This window comes from Carcharodon carcharias, chromosome 10, assembly GCF_017639515.1.
Source record: "Carcharodon carcharias isolate sCarCar2 chromosome 10, sCarCar2.pri, whole genome shotgun sequence".
NCBI classification, from domain to species: domain Eukaryota; kingdom Metazoa; phylum Chordata; class Chondrichthyes; order Lamniformes; family Lamnidae; genus Carcharodon; species Carcharodon carcharias.
In genome coordinates, this window is record NC_054476.1 from 111,709,304 (window position 1) to 111,733,303 (window position 24,000).

Genomic DNA, 24,000 nt, shown 5'->3' on the forward strand with positions numbered 1-24,000 from the left:
ATTCCGTAGGGATCGTTCCCTCCAGGGTACCCTGGTCCACTCCTCCATCACCCCCTACTCCTCAACCCCCTCCTATGGCACCTCCCCATGCCCACACAAAAGATGCAACACCTGCCCTTTCACTTCCTCTCTCTGCACCGTCCAAGGGCCCAAACACTCCTTTCGAGTGAAGCAGCATTTCACTTGCATTTCCCCCAACTTAGTCTACTGCATTCGTTGCTCCCAATGTGGTCTCCTCTACATTGGAGAGACCAAACGTAAACTGGGCGACTGCTTTGCAGAACACCTGCAGTCTGTCCGCAAGAAAGACGCAAACCTCCCTGTCGCTTGCCATTTTAACATTCCACCCTGCTCTCTTGCCCACATGTCTGTCCTTGGCTTGCTGCATTGTTCCAGTGAAGCCCAACGCAAACTGGAGGAATAGCACCTCATCTTCCGACTAGGCACTTTACAGCCTTCCGGACTGAATATTGAATTCAACAACTTTAGATCTTGAACTTCCTCCTCCATCCCCACCCCCTTTCCGTTCCTTCCCCCTTCCTTTTGTTTTTTCCAATAATTTATATAGATTTTTCTTTTCCCACCTATTTCCATTACTTTTAAATCTTGTATGCCCTGCTAGTCTTTCCACCTCACCCCCACTAGAGCTGTATCTTGAATGCCCTGCCATCCATTCTTAATTAGCACATTCTTTTAGATAATATCACCACCTTCAACACCTCTTTGTTCTTTTGTCTATGACATCTTTTGATTATCTGCTCCTATCACTGCTTGCTTGTCCCTACAACCGCACCATCCCACCCCACTTCTCTCCCCCCCAGCCACCTTAAACCAGCTTATATTTCACCCCTCTCCTTAGATTCACTCAGTTCTTTTGAAGGGTCATGAGGACTCGAAACATCAACTCTTTTTTTCTTCTCCGCCGATGCTGCCAGACCTGCTGAGTTTTTCTAGGTAATTCTGTTTTTGTAACAGTACTTTGGACCTAAAAACTCAGTCATGAGAACAGTGAGTCAGTATGTAACTACAATGATGAGCGAGTGGGATATCCACAGAGGGAATAAGAGTAGTGATCAGATAAGAATGTGTGATTTATACTTAAATAATTTATACTATTTCCTTACCACATGGAGGGAGAATCAATATTGGTTCATGCAGCCCATTCATGAGTAATCTTACTGAGTGATTGATGCTGTTAGGGCCTGTGCATTTCAAAAGAATCATTCCTTAAGTTACACTTAATAACCGAATTACCTTCAGGTCTCTGTTTGAAGGCAGGTCTGACCCACAGCACCACAAACTCTGCCATGGGTTGGGTAAGACGGCAGGTCCCGAATCTGCCTCAGCCAGAATGGTGATCGAACCCCATGCTGTTGGCACCAATCTGATCACCTCCCCAAGGACTCTGAGTTGCTGTGGTAACATACACTTTTACAGGCTCGTTGTCGTCTGGAGCAATGGATAGTGATGGTAGAAGCTCCAATTTCCTTCTATCGCATGGCTGACCAGGAGTCTCTCCCACTCCTACCACCTGCTATTGGCATGTGTTGGAAGGAGTTACAAGTTGATATGCAACCTGTTTGGCCACGTAATGAACACATCTTTCATAGCCATCAAGTCTTGGAGTGGGACCTGAACCCAGAGTCTCTGGTTCAGAGGCAGGGATGCTACCCATTGAACCACAAGACCTCCCAAAGAATAATAAAGAGTGCTAAAGATTCCAACGCCCTCCTGCCCGGCCTTTCATCCGTTACACTCTATAAACTTAAACTCATCCAATGCTCTGCTGCCTGTGTGCTATTCCACACTGTCCTCATGGCAGAGGCCAGCAGAATCATTTTTAATTCCAGAAGGGTTGGCAACAATATTGATTACATAGGGAACTCTACTGTTCCCACAGCAAGGAGCCAGGCTCAGTGAGAGAGATTGGTAGAGAGCTGAAGCAATAGTGACATAGTCCTGTCTTTAGCCCACTCTCCCCTTAAACTTTGCTGTGAGCTCAGAGACCATGATTAATATACCTACTTGATAATAGCTTGACATTTTTTTTTAGGTGGAAGCTGAGACCATATTTGCTTGTGGGTTACTAATCTATTGCCTGAACAGTGGGACTGCTAAATGCAGTAAGCTGTATTGCAACATGATTTAGATTAGCTGGATGACCTGATCGTGTTAACATGTGCACATGGCTGGCTTGGCTTCTTAACTTTCTGACCCACCAGATCCATGTAACGGAACCATTGCACAGTGTGTGTGACATTAATCTTGCTTGGTAGTGCCAATCAGACAGCAGCAAATCAACAGTCTGTTCTACAGTCCACTTGACCAATAGAAAAGAACATTGGATAGAGTGTAAAACAACTGACCAATTCAATATCTGCCCCATATTCCCCAGTCTCAGATGTTAAACTAGTTTCCAACAGGCTATGTCTAGAATGGGGCAACAATATAAACACAACAAGATGGTTGAGACTGTTCTGATACTCAAACAAGTACAGACACCTTTAATTAACACACAAAAACAATTTGGACCCTATTTACTAACTAGTTGTAGTTCAGTGGTAGCACTGTCACCTCAGTGTCAGATGGTCGTGGGTTCAAATTCCACTCCAGACACCTGAGCACCTATTCCAGGCTGATAGTCCAGTGCAATGCTGAGGGAGTCCTGCACCATTGGAGGTACCATCTTTCAGTTGAGACATTTGAGTATCCTCTGTACTCTGCCTATTATGAACAACCAAATTAGTTCAACCAGCCTGCTTTTGCAAAACCCAAAACAAAATACCTACAGTTAGATATGATTCTGTGATTGGGCAGCACTTGCTGTACAATCCTGAGTGCACTAACAACTAATTAAAGATAGTGTGTCAAGCTCGTAATGTAGCTCATTTATGCTCGCTAGAAGTGATACTCAGGTACCCAGTTTCTGCAAACAAAATATGTTCAAGCCTTGCACTTCTTTTGAATTACCCAGGTGTTTGGGGAGCCTGTAGTTCCCCATTGTTTTCTCAATTGAAAAGCTTTGGGCAATCAGAGTTGACTTGCCAACCAATCAGGACTCTTTTCACCTGTAGCATAAATTGTTGAGGTCATTTAAAAGTTGGTATTCTTGTGTTTGTCCTGATGATTCTTCTCAGTAATATTATTACACTACTTTTTGTGAGAGCTTCCTGTTCACAACTGGGTTGCTGTGTTTCTTACATTCCAACAGTGACTACAGTTGGAATGTTCTAAGGTCATGAAAAGCGCTATATAAATGAAAATTATTCTTTTCATATCATTAGTTGAAATGGTAATTCACTGCCTAAAGCACCAACTCGAGGCTAAAATGACACCAGAATTTATATAAGCAAATGCAATTTTGCCTCAGTGACACAGGCTTGAGGTTGTAACAGTGCAGACTGTACCTACAGCATAGTGTGTGGGACTGTCCTAAGATAAAGGATGCCCAGGGGCCAAGGTTACGATCTTAGGCACCTTTTGTACTTCAGTCTGTGAGGTAGCCGTTCCCTCCAGTCCTGCATGGACGCCCTGTGCCAGTGAGGTATTCAACACAGTTAGAGAGTGCAGAGTAGGTTGAGAATACAAACTGTCTGACAGCTACATGAAGCATCGCGGTGCCAAATTCAAACAGGCAGCCCCACCTTACAGCTGAGCAATGAATGGCACTGCAGATAATGTAATGGGCACAGAGGAGAGGCCACACCAAGGGAACAAACATTCCCACATCTCCCAGAGGTTCTGGTGTTCCACCAACCTTATGGTCGAAAAATCAGAAAATCCTCCTCGAATTCCAGGCCCTGAGCACTGAGGAGGCTGAATGTTACTAAATCTGTCTGATAAATCTCCATTCTCACTGAGTGGATCCCTGCTGTGTTTATAATAAACACAGCCAACCTCCCTATACTAAGCATCAAAAACTATTCGCTTTTTGAACCCGGCAAACCAGTTAATCAGGAAATGAGTTGAGACAGTGTTCATTTTATGTGACTTATGAGAATTGAAATTATGGGCTTGAAATCCTAAACAATGGACCTTCACACCTCATTAGCTTTCTTTGCAACCATATCCAAAATTGTGCCTTTGATCACAAATCATGGAGGGCACCACCGTTAAAGGCTGTATCGGGATAACAACAACTTGCATTTATATAGCGCTGTTAATAAAATAAAATGTCCAGGGGTGCTTCACAGGTGCATTATCAATCAAAAATCTGACACTCTGCCACAGCAGGAGATATTAGGCCAGGTGACTAAATGCATGGTCAAAGAGATCATTTTTAAGGAGTGAAGGAGAAGAGAGAGGTAGTGAGCTGGAGAGGTTTGGATGGGCTGATGTTTATGAGGGTGTTAGGTTGGAGCTGACCAGGAGAGTGTGGAGTCTGGAAAGTGTCAAATTCACTGTCATTTCCACCAGGACCAGCCACATGAGCTGCCACTTCTGAGGGAAAGGGTGCTCCCAGATTCCTCCTCCACCTGCAACACCAAAGGTCCATGTGTCTTCTGGCCTTGCCGCTTGAACCACTGTCTCCGCTGTGGTTAGTGTCAGCAGCGCATGAGCAATTCCCTTCCATATGGATTCTGGGGCCTGGATACAGTTAAATATAGCCCAATGTTTGTTGTGTGCATTTAATTGATACACTTTTGTTGTTAGCCTTATTCCAATATTCAATGAGAGGGCAGGTTAATGTGAGGACTGGTCCATGTTGCTAACAGGATGCTCTCTCCCTCTCTCTCTCTCTCTCTCTGTAGGCCATGAAGGTCCTTTCTAAAAAGAAGTTGATGAAGCAGTATGGATTTCCACGTAAGTGTGCCATGGAAACATTCCCAGATCCTGCTCAGCTCAGATTTCTCAATTAGATTTCATTCAGACAAAATTTGCATAATTCTAGGCATTTGGTTTTTAGATTGCAGCACTTAGCTCACAAATAGGCCGATGTCATATAATAGGATCAAGGGGCCTTTCATGTTGCTTATTCCGAGCTAGCAGTGGATTTCTGCTAATACCTGTCGCTGAGTGTGAGAGCTCCTGATCATTTAGGCCATAAGACCATAAGACATAGGAGCAGAAATCAGGCCATTCGTCCCATCGAGTCTGCTCCGCCATTCAATCATGGCTGATAAGTTTCTCAACCCCATTCTCCCACCTTCTCCCCATAACCTTTGATCCCCTTACCAATCAAGAACCTATCTATCTCAGTCTTAAATACACTCAATGACCTGGCCTCCACAGCCTTCTGTGGCAATGAATTCCATAGATTCACCACTCTCTGGCTAAAGAAGTTTCTCCTCATCTCTGTTCTAAAAGGTCTTCCCTTTACTCTGAGGCTGTGCCCTCGGGTCGTAGTCTCTCCTACTAATGGAAACATCTTCCCCACGTCCACTCTATCCAGGCCTTTCAGTATTCTGTAAGTTTCAATCAGATCCCCCCTCATCCTTTTAAACTCCATCGAGTATAGACCCAGAGTCATCAAATGTTCCTCATATGTTAAGCCTTTTATTCCTGGGATCATTCTCGTGAACCTCCTCTGGACCTCCTCCTCTCCAGGGCCAGCACATCCTTCCTGAGATAAGAGGCCCAAAATTGCTCACAATATTCTAAATGTGGTCTGACCAGAGCCTTATAAAGCCTCAGTAGCTCATCCCTGCTTTTATATTCTAGTCCTCTCGAAATAAATGCTAACATTGCATTTGCCTTCCTAACTACCGACTCAACCTGCAAGTTAACCTTAAGAGAATCCTGGACTAGGACTCCCAAGTCCCTTTGCACTCCAGATTTCTGAATTCTCTCCCCATTTAGAAAATAGTGTATGCCTCTTCTTCCTACCAAATTGCATGACCGCACGCTTCCCCACGTTGTATTCCATCTGCCACTTCTTTGCCCATTCTCCTAATCTGTCCAAATCCTTCTGCAGCCTCCCCGCCTCCTCAATACTACCTGCCCCTCCACCTATCTTTGTATCATCTGCAAACTTAGCCAGGATGCCCTCAGTTCCTTCATCTAGATCATTAATGTATAAAGTGAAAAGTTGTGGTCCCAACACTGACCCCTGCGGAACTCCACTAGTCACCGGCTGCCATCCTGAGAAGGTCCCCTTTATCTCCACTCTCTGCCTCCTGCCAGACAGCCAATCTTCTATCCATGCTAGTACCTTGCCTCTAACACCATGGGCTCTTATCTTACTGAGCAGCCTCCTGTGCAGCACCTTGTCAAAGGCCTTCTGGAAGTCCAAGGCGATAACATCCATTGGCTCTCCTTTGTCTAACCTACTCGTTACCTCCTCAAAAAATTCTAACAGATTTGTCAGGCATGACCTCCCCTTGATGAAACCATGCTGACTTTGCCCGATTTTACCATGCACTTCCAAGTATTCTGAAATCTCATCCTTAATAATGGACTCTAAAATCTTACCTACGACCGAGGTCAGGCTAATCGGCCTGTAATTTCCCGTCTTTTGCGTCACTCCCTTCTTAAACAGGGGAGTTACGTTAGCGATTTTCCAGTCCTCTGGGACCCTCCCTGACTCCAGTGATTCCTGAAAGATTACCACTAACGCCTCCACTATCTCGTCAGCTATCTCCTTTAGAACTCTGGGGTATAATCCATCTGGTCCAGGTGATTTATCCACCTTCAGACCTTTCAGTTTTCCTAGCACCTTCTCCTTGGTAATGGCCACCATACTCACCTCTGCTCCCTGACCCCTCGACTCTCTTGAACTTTGGGGATGTCACTCGTGTCTTCCACCGTGAAGACTGATGCAAAGTACCTATTCAGTTACTCCGCCATTTCTTTGCTCCCCACTACTACTTCTCCAGCGTCATTTTCCAGTGGCCCAATGTCCACTTTTGCCTCTCTCTTACCCTTTATATATCTTAAAAAACCCTTGCAATTTTTTTTATATTCCTGGCTAATTTACCCTCATATTTAATCTTCTCCCTCCTTATTTCTTTTTTAGTTGTCCTCTATTGGTCTTTGTAGGCTTCCCAATCCCCTGGTTTCTCACTGCTCTTCGCCGCATTGTATGCTTTCTCTTTAGCTTTTATGCTGTCCCTGACTTCCCTTGTCAGCCATGGTTGCCTCGTCCTCCCTTTAGTATGCGTCTTCTTCCTGGGGATGAATTTTTGCTAAGTCTCCCAAATTACTCCCAGAAACTCCTGCCATTGCTGTTCCACTGTCTTTCCTGTTAGGCTCATCTCCCAGTCAATTCTGGCCAGCTCCTCCCTCATGCCTTTGTAGTTGCCTTTATTCAACTGTAATACCGATTCCAGCTTTTTCCTCTCAAATTGCAGGGTAAATTCTATGATATGATGGTCACTTGCTCCTAAGGGTTCCTTCACCTTAAGCTCCCTTATCAAATCTGCCTCATTACACATCACTAAATCTAGAATTGCCTGTTCCCTAGTGGGCTCCACCACAAGCTGCTCCAAAAAGCCATCTCATAGACATTCCACAAATTCCTTTTCTTGGGATCCACTACCAACCTGATTTTCCCAGTCTACCTGCATTTTGAAATCCCCGTGATCACTGTAACCTTGCCTTTCTTACGCACCTTTTCTGTCTCCTGGTGTATCTTGTGCCCCACATCCTGACTACTGTTCGGAGGCCTGTACATAACTCCCATTATGGTTTTTTCACCTTTGAGGTTGCTCAACTCTACCCACACAGATTCTACATCATCTGACCCTACATCATTTCTTGCTATCGATTTAATTTCATTTCTTACTAACAAAGCAACCCAAACCCCTCTGCCAACCTGGCTATCTTTTCGATAGGATGTATATCCTTGGATATTTAGGTCCCTCCAGATCCCCTTGCAGCCATGTCTCCGTGATGCCCACCACATCATACCTGCCAATTTCAATCTGTGCCACAAGCTCATTTACCTTATTTCGTATACTGCGTTCATTCAGATACAACACCTTCAGTCCTGTATTTCCCATCCCCTTTCTCATTGTCGTCCCTTTATCTGATGTGCTTGAAGTTAGATTCCTAGCCCTTTCCAAACACTCTGTCCTATTTTGTGTTCTGGAGACTTTAATAGCTTCTGCTGGGCTCTCCTTTCTTTTCAGTTTTTTCATAATTTTCCATGAAATTGAATCCACCCCCCCATATACTAACCTGCTGCTTTGTTTCCCATTAGTCATATTTCTTGGAGTTTTACTCTTCCCTCCCCCCCAACTTTCTAGTTTAAAGTCCTGTTGACCACCCTATTTACCCTTTTTGCGAGAACATTGGTCCCAGGTCGGTTCAGGTGGAGACCATCCCAATGGTGCAGATCCCTCCTGTTCCAATACTGGTGCCAGTGCCCCACGAAATGAAACCCTTCTTTCCCGCACCACTCCTTTAACCACGTGTTTACTTCCGTTATTCTCGCGTGGCTCGGGTAGTAATCTGGAGCTTATAACCCTTGAGGACCTGTTCTTTAATCTAGTTCCTAGTTCCTGATAATCCCCAAACAGGTCCTCTTTCCTCGTCTTACCTATGTTATTTGTCCCGACGTAGACCACAACAATTGGATCCTCCCCCTCCCTCTCCAATATCCTTTGAAGCCGGTCAGAGATGTCCCTCACCCTGGCACCGGGCAGGCAACATACCATATGGAACTCTCGATCCTGCTTACAAAGGAAGCTATCAATTCCCTAATTATAGAATCCCCTACATCTACCACTTGTCTTTTTGCTCCCCCCTCTTGAATGGCCTCCTGTGCCACGGTGCCGTGGTCAGATGGCTCATCCTCCCTACAGCCCTGTTTCTCATCCACACAGGGAGCAAGTACCTCGTACCTGTTAGACAAGGTCAAGAGCTGACGCTCCTCTGTTCCTGAACACAGGATTGCTCTACTTGCCTCACTTGCAGTCACACCCTGCTGACCCTGACCACTGACCGGACTTGAGGTACTTAATCTACCGGGTGTGACCGCCTCCTGATACAAAGCTTCCAGGTAATTCTCCCCCTCCCACATGTGCTGCAGCGTCCAGAGCTCGGACTCCAGCTCATCAATTCTGAGCCGGAGTTCCTCTAGCAATCAATTCTGAGCCGGAGTTCCTCTAGCAACCAACACTTGCTGCAGATATGGTCACTGCGACTTGCAATGGGATCTGCTAGCTCCCACATCATACAGCTACAGCACATCACCTGCCCAGCCATCTCTACTTAGATAATTAATTTATTAATTAGCTTTGCATTTTTTTTTTCAAATTTGGTGCAAATTTCCTACCAACCAATCAGGTCACAGCTTTCCTGTGACGTCACTTTTTCAGTTTTGGCTTCAGTTACTCTACCCTGAGGTCACTGCTCCGGTGCTCCTCTCTTCGAGTCTGCTCCCTAGAGACAAGGCCGTGAATACCCGAGGTAAGTTAGGTTTATACTCACCGCTCCGGTGCTCCTCCCTCTGAGTCTGCTCCCTGGAGACAAGGCCGTGAATCCCCGAGGTAAGGTAGATTTATACACACCGCTCTGGTGCTCCTCCCTCTGCGTCTGCTCCCTGGAGACAAGGCCGCGAATCCCCGAAGTAAACTAGATTTATACACACCGCTCTGGTGCTCCTCCCTCTGAGTCTGCTCCCTGGATTTACTCACCAATCAGCTGCTTTTTCTTTAAAATCCACTTTCAGAAGAGTGTCCCTCGCAGATCTGGTGCACTCCTGAAGGCACTGCCTCTTCCTCTTTTTTTTAAGGTTTCTGACAAGTTCAGGAATAATGTAAAATCCTGTCAGTCTGATAACGGGCCCAACACCAAAGCATAGACACGCACGACTCAGTCGCACCATGAAGAACCCTTCAAACCACTAAAAACATCAGTCACATGGAGAATATCTAGTCAAACCACAAGTAACTAGTCTCACCGCCAATAATCAGCCATGCATGAGTAACTAGCCAGAGTAATCAGTTTCACTGTGAGTAAACAGTCATTTCACGAGTAAGCAGACACCGAAAATGTATTTGCTTTTTTTTAATCCAAAGTTTTTATTACGAGCTCTACCACTGTTTCGTAGAGTAGAGGGAGAGTGGTTCTGCCCAGAGTAGGCTGCAGTGGAATTATTCTGTTTAAATTCAGTAAAACAATTCCTTGGAGTGAGGATAGTGTTGTATAGATTTTATTTTGTGTCATTATTTGACTAGAAGGCACGCTGATTAAACCAAGTGATTCTGATCAGACCTGCTCTCCTGAACCCTTCACCTCATTCTGTAGTTAAGAACTTTAATCTTCAAACCAAGCTTCAGCCCATCTAGTGTTAACTGAGACTGCTTTCAAAAAGAAGGAAGGAACTTTCATTTATATAGCACCTTTCCCATCTACTGGATGTCTCATAAGGCTTTTTTTTCCCATCCAGTGAGTGGGTGCTGTGGGTGGATATGAAAGTGGGTGTATCTTCCACTCACACCCAGTCCAGTGGGCTCACAGCAATTTAACATCTGTTGGGATGTTAATTACCTTGAGGTGAGACCTTCTCCTCCATCTGAGATGGAAGTACCACCTCCAAGAGCTACCAGCCAATCAGATGGCCAGCAGCTCGCTGGGCACTGCAGTGCCAGTGGCAGTGGTGGCCGCTACAGGGACTGCAGCTAATCTCCAACAACATTCATCACCGGAGCCAAATTCAAGGTCAGTAGGTGATGGTATTGCTGAGATCAATCTAGCAGGCCCAGGTGAGGAGGATTGGGGGCCAGGGTGGCTAGAGCAGGGTGGGTGGGGAGAAATGGGGGAGTGTCTGGAGCTGGGGAGGAGCCTCCGATTGAAACTTGGGTCCCATAAAGGTGGCAGCATGCCCCCTTTCCTGCCCGAATCCTAGGCAGTGTTAGCTGCCAGGTTTCCCCCCCATTGCTGACATTAGCCAGCCGCCCGTGAAATAGTGTCAGAGGTGGGAAATGGCTCTTAAGTGGGCATTATCTGACCACTTAATGACATTAATTTGTACAACGGTGGGCAGCCCACCCAACACTTCCCCCACCACTCGTAAACTTGTGGTGAGGGCAAGGACAGGCGGGTAAGTGCTGGGAAAGGCGCCTATGGTACTTTATGGGCCTCCCACTGTCTGCAAACCCACCCGCAGGGGAGTGTGAGATTCTGTCACTGTGTCAAAATCCTGGAATCCCACCTCCCTAACAGCACGGTGGGTGTACCTACACTACATGGACTGCAGTGGTTCAGGAAGGCAGCTAACCACCACCTTCTCAAGGGCAACTAGGGATGGGCAATAAATGCTGACCTAACCAGTGATGCCCATATCCTGTGAATGAATAAAAAAAACCTTAGATATAGGGCAGGCTGAATCAACTCTCCTATACAGGGAAGATGCTCAGACTGTCAGCAGGAGTGACTGCTGCCCCTAAACCCAAGATATATATGCAGACTCAAATTCGTAACATAACCTCAGCTGGTGTTTCAGTGCAGTACTGAGGAAGTGCGGCACTGTCGGAGGGGCCATCTGTGCCATCCGGTGGTGATGAAAAACACTATATAATGCAGCTTTTTCTTTTAGATAACTTAAAGAAGGAATGATTCAGAAGGACTCTGGGCTGTTGTCGATCCATGTTTCCGTATGCATTTCTCCACTGTCACATCCACCTCAGATTCAGTAATGGAGAATATGTTAAAGTGAAAGCTAATAGATTATTACTGCTATCTTGGAACTGTGCAGCCTGTTTTGTTTTGACGTTCCTGCTGGATGGGTTGTCATTGCACAACTCCATATGCATTGTCCAAAGTTTAACCTTCAGACAGCTGCCAGCCTTTGAGCTGGAATGAATAGCAATTGTGATCAAATTGCAATCTCTAACATTAACAAACAGAGCACAGCTTGAAATCTATACTGACCCCTGATGAAAGTGTTCCATTATTCAGCATCAATATCAGTCACCAAAGGAATCACATAAAATGCACTTTAAAAATTCTTAAATTGTGCTGCTAACTCCAAACATTACTTTAGATTGATATTTAAAAAAATTGGCTCCTCACCACCTCACACACAAGAGATAAAAGTGAATTGGGTTTAGGAAATTGCACCCAGAACTGTCACACATTTCCCCACTTGGCTATGTCTGTTGGCCTCTGAACTGGCACCTTAGCCCACAGGCCACTGAGCTGGAAACAAAGCTACATTGGGCCATTCTGACAGAGGGGGAGAGCGAGACCCCAGAGCTCAGCATGGGTCATAGTGCAGAACTGGTGATAGTGAACCAGAACCCATTCGGGAAAGGAAATTGTGCAGAGGGGCTGTCAACTTATCATCATACGCTTCCCAGCTGGGATTTCATCCCAGTGTCAGGAATAAACACCTAGGACAGGGAGACAGGGAGAGGGAACAGCCCCATCGAGGCAGGCAACAGAAAATAAAATGATCAAGTTAACAAGGAAGTGAAGTGTTGCAGGCTGAAGTGAAACCTTTCCGAACTGTCTGGATCTTGGAAATTGTTTTTAATTCACTCGCAGGATGTGGGCGTCACTGGCTGGGCCAGCATTTATTGCCCATCCCTAATTGCCCTTGAGAAGGTGGTGGCAAGCTGCCTTCTTGAACCGCTGCAGTCCATGTGGTGTAGGTACACCTACAGTGCTAGCTACCTGAGATAATTTCACAGCCTGGTTTCACTGTCCTGTTCAACCCTCCCCACAGTGCATTTGTCACTAAAAATATCTACATACAAGACATCACGCTGGGGAGGAAGGATTATAAAACTGGCTTGTGTTTCCACTCACAGTATCAAGTTATCCAGGAATTCTGTTCACCTTTCGATGTAGCAGCCTATTCACTGACCTTTTCTTCTATAGAAATCCATGAGGTCTGACTTTACTGACCTTTGCCCTTGGAATGTCTGAGTGCAAAGGTCAGGAAGGCTCTCCGTTCCATTTCTATTGTCCCAGGATTTCCAGGCCTACCTGGGTCTGTGTTTGCAGTAGATACACGATATAGGTAGTCGCTTTTATGGGATGCAGGTGTCGTTGGCTAGGCCAGCATTTATTGCCCACCCCTAATTGCCCTTGTTCAGGGGACATTTCAGAATTAATCACATTGCTGTGCTGGAAATCTGCCATCCTTATCTGGTCTGGAGTCATGTAGGTCAGACCAGGTAAGGCCAGCAGATTTCCTTCTGTAAAGGACATTAGTGAACCACATGGGTTTTTACGACAGTCGACAACAGTTTCATTGTCAGACTTTTAATTCCAGATTTTTATTGAATTCAAATTTCACCATATTCCGTGGTGGGATTCTGACCCAGGTCCCCAGAACATTACCCTGGGTCTCTGGAATACTAGTCTATTAACAATTTCACAATGCCACCACCTCCCTATAGAGAGGGAATTACCTGTTCCTCTCCATGATTTCCTGTTGGAAGAGCCATGGAGTTTCCAGACATGGGAATGTTAATTTTAACTCTGGGTGAAAGATTAATGGTAGCCTCGCGTTGATTCACCAACAAAAGTCCTGGACCAATTAACTCCCAGACCTTGTTACCAAACACCAGGCCCAATCTCAAATGAATCTGGCAAGAATGGCATGGATAAGACCTTAAGACCATAAGACATAGGAGCAGAAATTAGGCCATTCGGCCCATCGAGTCTGCTCCGCCATTCAATCATGGCTGATAAATTTTTCAACCCCGCTCTCCCGCCTTCTCCCCGTAACCTTTGATCCCCTTACCAATCAAGAACTTATCTGTTGACGAAACGTCAACTCTTTTCTTCTCCGCCGATGCTGCCAGACCTGCTGAGTTTTTCCAGGTAATTCTGTTTTTGTTTTGGATTTCCAGCATCCGCAGTTTTTTTGTTTTTAAGAACTTATCTATCTTGGTCTTAAATACACTCAATGACCTGGCCTCCACAGCCTTCTATGGCAATGAATTCCGTGGATTCACCACTCTCTGGCTAAAGAAGTTTCTCCTCACCTCTGTTCTAAAAGGTCTTCCCTTTACTCTGAGGCTGTGCCCTCGGGTCATAGTCTCTCCTACTAATGGAAACATCTTCCCCACGTCCACTCTATCCAGGCCTTTCAGTATTCTGTAAGTTTCAGTCAGATCCCCCTTCATCCTTCTAAACTCCATCGCGTATAGACCCAGAGTCCTCAAATGTTCCTCATATGTTAAGCCTTTCATTCCTGGGATTGTTCTCGTGAACCTCCTCTGGACCCTCCCCAGAGCCAGCACATCCTTCCTGAGATACGGGGCCCAAAATTGCTCACAATATTCTAAATGTGGTCTGACCAGAGCCTTATAAAGCCTCAGCAGCACATCCCTGCTTTTATATTCTAGTCCTCTCAAAATAAATGCTAACATTGCATTTGCCTTCCTAACTACCGACTCAACCTGCAAGTTAACCTTAAGAGAATCCTGGACGAGGACTCCCAAGTCCCTTTGCACTCCAGATTTCTGAATTCTCTCCCCATTCAGAAAATAGTCTATGCCTCTATTCTTCCTACCAAAGTGCAAGACCTAACACTTCCCCACATTGTATTCCATCTGCCACTTCTTTGCCCATTCTCCTAACCTGTCCAAATCCTTCTGCAGCCTCCCCGCCTCCTCAATACTACCTGCCCCTCCACCTATCTTTGTATCATCTGCAAACTTAGCCAGGATGCCCTCAGTTCCTTCATCTAGATCATTAATGTATAAAGTGAAAAGTTGTGGTCCCAACACTGACCCCTGCGGAACTCCACTAGTCACCAGCCGACATCCTGAGAAGACTCTCTGCCTCCTGCCAGACAGCCAATCTTCTATCCATGCTAGTACCTTGCCTCTAACACCATGGGCTCTTAACTTACTGAGCAGCCTCCTGTGCGGCACCTTGTCAAAGGCCTCCTGGAAGTCCAAGGCGATAACATCCATTGGCTCTCCTTTGTCTAACCTACTCGTTACCTGCTCAAAGAATTCTAACAGGTTTGGCAGGCATGACCTCCCCTTGATGAAACCATGCTGACATTGCCCTATTTTACCATGCACTTCCAAGTATTCTGAAATCTCATCCTTAACAGTGGACTCTAAAATCTTACCAACGACTGAGGTCAGGCTAATCGGCCTGTAATTTCCTGTCTTTTGCCTCACTCCCTTCTTAAACAGGGGGTTACATTAGCAATTTTCCAGTCCTCTGGGACCCTCCCTGACTCCAGTGATTCCTGAAAGATCACCACTAATGCCTCCACTATCTCTTTGTTGACAGTTGGGAGTGGAGGGAGTGCGGAAGGAGACATTGGCACGGAGTTTGGGGATAGGGGGACACACGGGAAAGAGAGGCCCAAGGCTTCCTTGCAGGAACAGTCCTGGGTCACCCGGATCGCCAGGAAATCTTTAGAACCTCCTGGTCCTTCTCTGAGTCTGCTGCTCCTCGGCACCCAGTCTTTTTGGGCAGGCTGTCACTGGATGGTGTGAACACACAACTGAGACAAAATGGCAACAGGGTCTGAGTTAGATCACCCAACCCCAAATTATACATAATTATGAGGCCCCCACCTGCCTGGAGTGAGCGCTCCATATGTCTCATGGCAGACTAGTCAGCAAAGTGAGATCTCATGGGATATAGGGGAAGGTGGCAGGTTTGATCCAAAATTGGCTCAGTGACAAGAAACAAAGGGTAATGTTGATGAATGTTTTTGTGAATAGAAAATTATTTCCAGTGGTGTTCCACAGAGCTCAGTGAAGAGGATAGCTGTCAACTCCAGAATGATATCAATGGTTTGGCTGAGTGGGCAGAGAAGGGGCGATTGGAATTCAATCCAGAGAATTGTGAAGTAATGCATTTGGGGAGGGCAAACAAAGCAAGAGAATACACAATACATGGGAAGTTATTGGGAGGGGTTGAGGAAGTGAGAGACCTTGGAGTGTGTGTCCACAGGTCCTTGAAGGTGGCAGGATAGGTGGTCAAGGTTGTCAAGAAAGCATATGGAATGTTTTCCTTTATTGGGCGAGATATTGAAAGCAGGGGTATAATGACGGAACTGTATAAAACGCTGATTAGGCCACAGCTGAAATTTTGGTCACCACAATACAGGAAGGACACAATTACTTTGGAGAGAGTACAGAGGAGATTTACAAGAATTTACCGTAGTAATTCACAAGGCCTAAGAAAGATCTGAACTCTGATGTATTCTGAGGACATGGCACATTTCTTATTGCTTGAACATTACTCTTGGTAGAATGTAACCCCTCTTTGTCTGCCCTGTAATCCAAATACCCTACTGAGCTTTGAAACATTTCACATTTGCGTGCCTTCACACGAACTCCATGCTTTTCCAAATGTCAGAGCCCCTTATTCAGCCTGTCATCATGGCCCTGCCTGTTTGGAGCTGAAGGGAGTATATTACCTACTCCCTGAATTCCTTCAAAATTTGAAACATTCTGGGGGCTGAAGAAACACCAAATGGCAGTCTCTGAAACAGAAATAGACCTATGTGTGTATTAATAGTCAAATATGATTTAAACTCATTGTCTAACTCACGTTATAGATGGGCATTTGTCAGATCTAATTTTGAAAAATCTGGTCCCCTGGCAACATTGTGAACAGACCCTCCATGTTTGGCAAAGTTTCGGATGAATTACATTCCAGTACCTGATTTACAGTTACCTTCTAATTCCCATATAATTTTACAATACCCTTCTGACTTTGGTATTACCACTATGGGAGTAGCCCATTTGCTCTGTTCTACTTTGGAGATAATGGACTGAATCTTCCCATTGCTGCATTATTGGAGACCGGGCGTCTGACTGAGATGCACATCGGGACCCTGTGGAAGTCCTGACCTGTGGACCTCTGTGAGAATTGCCTGGGAAGTTTCAACATTTGGGATAGGCAATTCATCTGCTTCTCCACGAATGTCTCCAACTCAGACGCTGAGCGGAAGATTTGGGCCAATGTTCTCAGTTGCACATCTTTTCAGCCCTTGCTCTACCTTCTCCTTTAGAGCATCTCTTTTGAGTACAAACACGTTTCCATCTGTTTCAGATGAAGTTACATTGTTTCATAGTTTGCCATTGTGAGATTTGAACTCTTGATCTTGGGGTTACAAACCCAGTACCATAACCACTTGGCTATTTAGGCCAAGCCCCTCCTTTAGAGCATAGGGTACTAGACAAGGCCTGCAATAAATTGATCATGTGTTCCTCTGAATGCTTATATCCTTGAATGGGGTTTCACTAAACACCTGAGGGTACTTGGCAATCACGTCATCTTGCGTTGTGAATTTCACTTCTAGGTGAAAAAGCTCATTCCAGTTTCACTTAAATGCTGCTAACCATTTTCTCCCTATCAAGGCTGATTTTTCACCTTTCAGCACAGTGATGCTCCTTGTATGTGACTGGAACTGACACACTCTGCATTATGGGAATTTTCTTTCCTCCATAACTTCGTAGTTCTCTGCCTGATTTCTCCAGCTGATGTTGACTTAACTTTTCACAGTATAGTGATTCAGGAATCACGCTGACTGATGCACTTATGTTGTCCTCCATGTTTACCGGAGCTCCCTCCAATGTAACTTGGGCTACAATGCGCTGTGAGTTTCTACTGGACATCCTTGTGCTTCAGATTGTATGGATTTCAATCAGTTCCTCATGGACCTACTGCTGTTCAACAACCATATGCAGTGTCTGCCGTTTCCTCTGACCAGCGTTTTCTCCATTTACATTCTTTTGATTTGCTTCGGCAAGACGATGCTTCTCCTTGCAGCTGTCGCACTCAGCCTTCACAAATGGACAATTCTGCACCCAATGTTAGCCTAAGCACTGGTAGCAGGACTTTATCTTACTTCTGCGACTACTATCTGTCATTGTTGGGGTCTTCTGCTTAGCTCTAGCTTATTTACTTCAGTAGACGACTGGCAATTGTTAACTCTGATTTACCTCGAGTCACATTCCACTGTGTCCATAGACAATACTGTTTGACAAGTTATGTCGAAAGTTAACTTTTGAAGTGTCAGCAACCTACAGCAAATGCATTCACTTTTAAAACTGCACTCAAATCTGTCCCGCAATGCTCTTTCTTGAAATTCTGCAAAATGACAATGAATGGACAGCTTTTTCGAAGCCATGATAAACTCTCCAATGTCCTCACTGGGCAACTAATTCCTTGTTCCAAACCAATAGTTTTCAGCATCTCCAATGGCTGTAGTGCTGCTCAAACTTATACAAATTGTCCGACAGCGGCGACACTTTTGGTTTAACAGGGGTGAGCAAATTCTTGAGAATTTCATACACTTCTGTGCTTGCTTCCATTAAAATTGTCACCCTTTTCCTTTCCCCTACTGCCTTGATTAACAGCCAGATCACCAGGAACATCATGGATACTATTACAGTGATAAACACCTCTAGCCACTCCACATACACACCAAAAGACTCTCCCAATCGCCCAATAATACTTGTTAATTTATCCATCTTCAAAGGTCAGTCCGCCCATATGTACAAACAGCCTTTTATATTAGACTGGATTTTTAAGCCTATTTCTCACCAAACAAAACTTACAGTTCCTCTGCTGGTTTGCTGGAAGCTTCTCCAACTGAAATTTGTTCTGCTAGGGAAATTCACAATCCCACCTTATTGTCAGAGTGTGATACCTTTGCAGGACAGAAACACTGATGCATGCACATGGAGTTTAAGTACGTGGCTGAACTAGTTTAATCCGGTTTTGGTTTATATACATACATAGACAAGTGGCCACAAGATGGTGCTGTTACAAATATAATGATAGAAATGTACAGCAGGTCAGTCAGTGTCTGGAAAAGAGCATTGGACAAATGTTTTGGAGTAGGGTCGCAGCCATTAGCAGAGCGAAGTAGAAGAATCATAGCTGCTTCAGCCTATTAGGCCTGGTGACCTTTGCTGTCCTGCCAAGTCAGACCATGCGATAAGAGCTCAGCTTTGCAAAATGAAACTTGTGATTCCATATACGTAGCTTTCAGATTGGTCCCATTGCACTGCATAACGTAAACTGTAAACTGCTCCTACTATTCCTGGACTGGATTTGAGTCACCCTGTGTTGAAGAATGCTCATTAAGATTATTACTTTCATTTGAGATGACGCTTCATTCATTCCTTGCCCTGGATTCCAGGTCGTCCTCCTCCTCGAGGATCGAAGCCCCCATCCGGAGAACAGCCAAAGGCCCCAGCGCCCCTGGAGAGAGTCTACCAGGAGATAGCCATACTGAAGAAACTTGACCATCCCAACATTGTCAAGCTGGTAGAGGTAAGTTGACTAGTTATCGAGCTGCATGTAACAAAAGTCAGCAGTGTTTTATTATCATACTGAGCTCAGCAAAACAGAACTGGTTTCTGAGCTTGTCCAGCTGATTTTACATGACAATCCCAATAGATTGCCAAATATGCAAATTGGTTTAACTTTATGAAATGAATAGCAAAGTACATTTGGCAACGTCAACTGCCCAGACATCTGGGGAGTCACAGATTCTGATCTCCCATCCCCTCCCTCCCTCCTGAGTAATGTGACTGCCCAATTCTGCTGTCACTGATTCATCATCAAGTAAGTCATACCTCCCCATCGTACCCTTTAAATCATTTCCAGTTAGTAACTCTCTGACTTACACTGTTTTTTATTAGTCTGACTAATCAAATCTTTTAATTATTTAAGCTCACACTCTCTGTCAGCTTTGTTACTGCCAGTTAGACAACATAAGGAAAACCCACCAGGATACAGTTCCTGTGTCACAGTTTCTGCTTTAGCTCAGCTTTTACACCGAACTCTGGGCTGACTCTGTCTGATCTACAGTGTTCTGCACCAGGCAGTCGATGGGTTAACATAAATCTTTGGATTTGTGTTAAAAAAATAGTTAAGCTTGGGCACCAATTTGTTGAGGTAGTCATTTTAATTCCAACTGATGGATCTCAAAGTTATTTAATATTTCTGTTCAGTCAGAGGATGCTAGCTGCACATGTTACTCATGTAGCTTTTACTTTGTGCGTCTAACCTGTGAATTCAGCCTTTGATCGTCACTGAGAGTTTTTCAACACAATAACCATTCTCTTTTGTGGAAAGGTGACACAGCAGCTCACGGAGAGAGCAACCTGATTGCTTATCATGGTTTTCTGTTAGTTCCTGTACTATATTGTGGCTGCTTCTGCATTTGCTTGTGTGGGCAATCTGAGATGATAAAGTCTTTAGGGCTGAACGTACAGTTGGAGGTGGCGTCTTTCAGGTAAGACATTAAACCAAGGCCCCATTTGCCCTTTCAGGTGGCTGTAAAAGATCCCATGGCATTATTTCAAAGAAGTTGGGGGTTGGGGGGAGAGTCCTGGCAGTGTGCTGGCACAATATTTATCTCTCAACCAACATCACCAAAATAGATTCCCACTTTTTTGTTTATGGGATCTTGTGTACAATTTGTCTGCTGGATTTCCTACATTACAAAGTGAGTGCACTTCAAAAGCACACCACTGGTTATACAACATTTGGATCACTTCAGGTTGTGAAAAGTGCTATATTAATGCAAATCTCTTTTTTCGTTTGAATTTCCTATCACCTATATTTCAGGTTCTAGATGATCCCAATGAAGACCATCTACACATGGGTATGTGATTGATTCTCTTAAACCTCATGTTTTATTTTGACATTTACTCGTGCCACACTAATGCTGTTGTGTTGCACCACACAGTGTTTGTCAATCTGATAAAAATGATACCTGCTTCCTGCACTCTGTTGTTCTGTGAGGCAATGGCCACACCTAGTTCCAAGATGGCAGTCCTGAAACAACATCCTGAGGAATTTGTAGCATCTACTTAAATAAAAAGCAGAGCTGGAATTCTGCAGGGGCTCCCCTGCCGATGTGCCCTCTCGGTCCCTCAGACGATGTGCCCTCTCGGTCCCTCAGACGATGTGCCCTCTCGGTCCCTCAGACGATGTGCCCTCTTGGTCCCTCAGACGATGTGCCCTCTCGGTCCCTCAGATATTTTCTCTTGGTCTCTGCGATATTTCCTCGGGTCTCCTGATCATAACCTCAGCAGGAGGCCAGGTTGGTGGTGGTGGAGGGGGTGTTGTTGGTGGGAGATCTCAAATGCTGAGAGACTGAGAGAACACCTACAATATTTTAGGGGCAGAGTGATTGTGTAGAATTTAAGCAGTGATTTAGAATACATGTGGTATTGATATTATTGAGTCTGTTGAGCTGTCCAGCAATCCCTTCATATTGTTTCTTAACTTGGTAATGTGACGTTGTCACTTAAAGTTGGTAAACATTGTCACATCCTGAAAATGCCACCTTTAGTCTTTTGACAAACCTTAGTCTTTAGACAAACCTGTCACTCAACTGCTTTGACTCAGCATAGATTCACCAGAATGATACTGGGAATTATAGAGTTAAATTACAAGAACAGGTTGTATAAGGTTGGCTTGTATTCCCTTGAGTTGAGAAGATTGAGAAGTGATCTAATCAAGGTGTTTAAAATAATAAAGAGATTCTATGGGGCAGAAAAGAATAACTATTTCCTCTCCTGAGTGATTCCAGAGAAGCGGACATTACTCAAAATTAGAACAAGGCAGTCCAGGAATTATCACAGAATCACACAGTGCAGAAGAGGCCCTTCGGCCCATCGAGTCTACTGACACATGAGAAACACCTGACCTACCTACCTAATCCCATTTACCAGCACTTGGCCCATAGCCTTGAATGTTATGATGTGCCAAGTGCTCATCCAGGTACTTTTTAAAGGATGTGAGGCAACCCGCCTCCACCACCCTCCCAGGCAGCGCATTCCAGACCTTCACCACCCTCTGGGTAAAAATGTTTTCCCTCACATCCCCCCTAAACCTCCTGCCCCTCACCTTCAACTTATGCCCCCATGTGACTGACCCGTCAACTAAGGGGAACAGCTGCACCCTATCCATCCTGTCCATGCCCCTCATAATCTTGTACACCTCGATCTGGTTGCCCCTCAGTTTTCTCTGCTCCAACGAAAACAACCCAAGTCTATCCAACCTCTCTTCATAACTTAAATGTTTCATCCCAGGCAACATCCTGGTGAATCTCCTCTGCACCCCCTCCAGTGCAATCGCATCCTTCCTATAATGTGGCGACCAGAACTGCACACAGTACACCAGTTGTGGCCTCACCAATGTTCTATACAATACCAACATGACATCCCTACTTTTGTAATCTATGCCTCGATTGATAAAGGCAAGTGGCCCATATGCCTTTTTCACCACCGCACTAACATGCCCCTCTGCCTTCAAAGATCTATGGACACACACGTCAAGGTCCCTTTGTTCCTCAGAACTTCCTAGTGTCATGCCGTTCATTGAGTACTTCCTTGTCAAACTACTCCTTCCAAAGTGTAACACCTCACACTTTTCAGGGTTAAATTCCATCTGCCACTTATCTACCCATTTGACCATCCCGTCTATATCTTCCTGTAGCCCAAGACACTCATCCTCACTGTTAACCACCCGGCCAATCTTTGTGTCATCCGCACAATTACTTTTTCATTTGTAGGGAAACAGAGGAACTGTCTCCCCCAAAGGACTGTAGACGCTGAAGTCAATTGGAGCTTCCAAGACTGGATCAATAGACTTTTATTGGGTTAAGTGTATGAAGGGATATGGAGTAAAGGCGGGTAAATGGATTTGGGGTGCAGATTGTTGCTTCCACCCTCAAGAGGAAGCTCACTTACCCAACATTTACCCATCCCTCCACATTGGAAAAGTGGTGGGGGAAGGGCAGGGGGAACCATGGAATTTCCCAACCTCCTGATTGGAGTATTGACAATTCCAGCAACTTGCAGCTGATGAGGTAGCAGCACAAACTCCATTGATGCTAAAACTGTACAAGGCACTAGTTAGACCACACCTAGAACACTGTGAACAGTTTTGGTCCCCTTATCTAAGGAAAGATATACTGGCATTGGAGGCAATCCAGAGAAGGTTCACTAGATTGATCCCGGTTATGGAGGGATTTTCTTAGGAGGAGAGGTTGAGTAGGTTGGGCCTGTACTCATTGGAATTTAGAAGAGTTAGAGGCGACCTTATTGAAGTGTATAAGATTCTTAGCAGGCTTGACAGAGTAGATGCTGAGAGGTCATTTCCTCTTGTGGGAGAGTCTAGGACCAGAGGGCATAATCTCAAAGTAAGGACGCGCCCTTTTAAAACAGAAGTGAGGAAGAATTTCATCTCTCAGAGGGTAATCAATCTGTGGAACTCTTTATTGCAGAGGGCTATAGAGGCTGGGTTGTTAAGTGTATTCAAGGCAGAGATAGACAGATTTTTAATCAGTAAGGGAATCGAGGGTTATGGGGAAAAGGCATTAAAGTGGAATTGAGGATTATCAGATCAGCCATGGTCTCACTGAACGGTGGAGCAGACTCAATGGGCTGAATGGCCTACTTCTGCTCCTACGTCTTATGTTCCCATTGGAGGGAGACAGCCTAACCATCCCTCCATTCAGTCTTCTGTTGGTGGTGTTAGTCCCATTCTCACCTCCAAGTCAGAAAAAATCGGGGGATCAAGACCCAATTCAGAGATTTGAACCTTTTATCCAGTGCTTTACCGAAGGAGTGCTGCAGTGTCCTTCAGATAGTTAAACAGTGATCCCAGCTGCTCTCTCAGGTGAATGTAAACTTTCCCATGGCTGTATTTTGTAGATGAGTAGGGGAGTTATCCCTGGTGTCCTGGCCAATATTTATCCCTCAACCAATGTCACTAAAACAAATTATCCGGCCATTATCACACTGCTGTTTGTGGGAGCTTGCTGTGCATAAATTGGTTTCCACCAATGACATTACAGCTGTGACTGCACTTCAGAAACACTCCACTGGTTGTTTAATGTTTTGGAACCCCACTGTGATCCTGAAAAATTAGACTTTATTTTCCTGTCATACTGCCTTCTCCTGTTTTGGTGCATCTGGCTTTAGTTGTCCTCTTTTCTCTGTCAGCTCTTCATTACCCTGGAGTCTTTGGGTATTAAACTTGTACTTTGTCAGTATTGCAAAATGGGTGATGGTGAATTGTGCACCCAATATACATACTTTGCTTTGGGTGGGTAGCCAATCATTACCGCCTGCATCACACCCTCACCAAAGC

The 24,000-nt window shown here is 45.0% G+C and overlaps 1 protein-coding gene across 2 annotated transcripts in view; it reads left to right on the top strand.

The window, feature by feature from the left end:
• camkk1a (calcium/calmodulin-dependent protein kinase kinase 1, alpha a) overlaps nt 1-24,000 on the top strand; it is a 335,074-nt gene that overhangs the window by 251,270 nt on the left and 59,804 nt on the right. For both annotated transcript variants that reach the window (XM_041197590.1, XM_041197591.1), the window contains exons 5-7: nt 4,752-4,803; nt 19,028-19,161; nt 20,464-20,500. In XM_041197590.1, the coding sequence (XP_041053524.1) occupies nt 4,752-4,803; nt 19,028-19,161; nt 20,464-20,500 (223 nt within the window). The remainder of the gene's footprint in view (nt 1-4,751; nt 4,804-19,027; nt 19,162-20,463; nt 20,501-24,000) is intronic.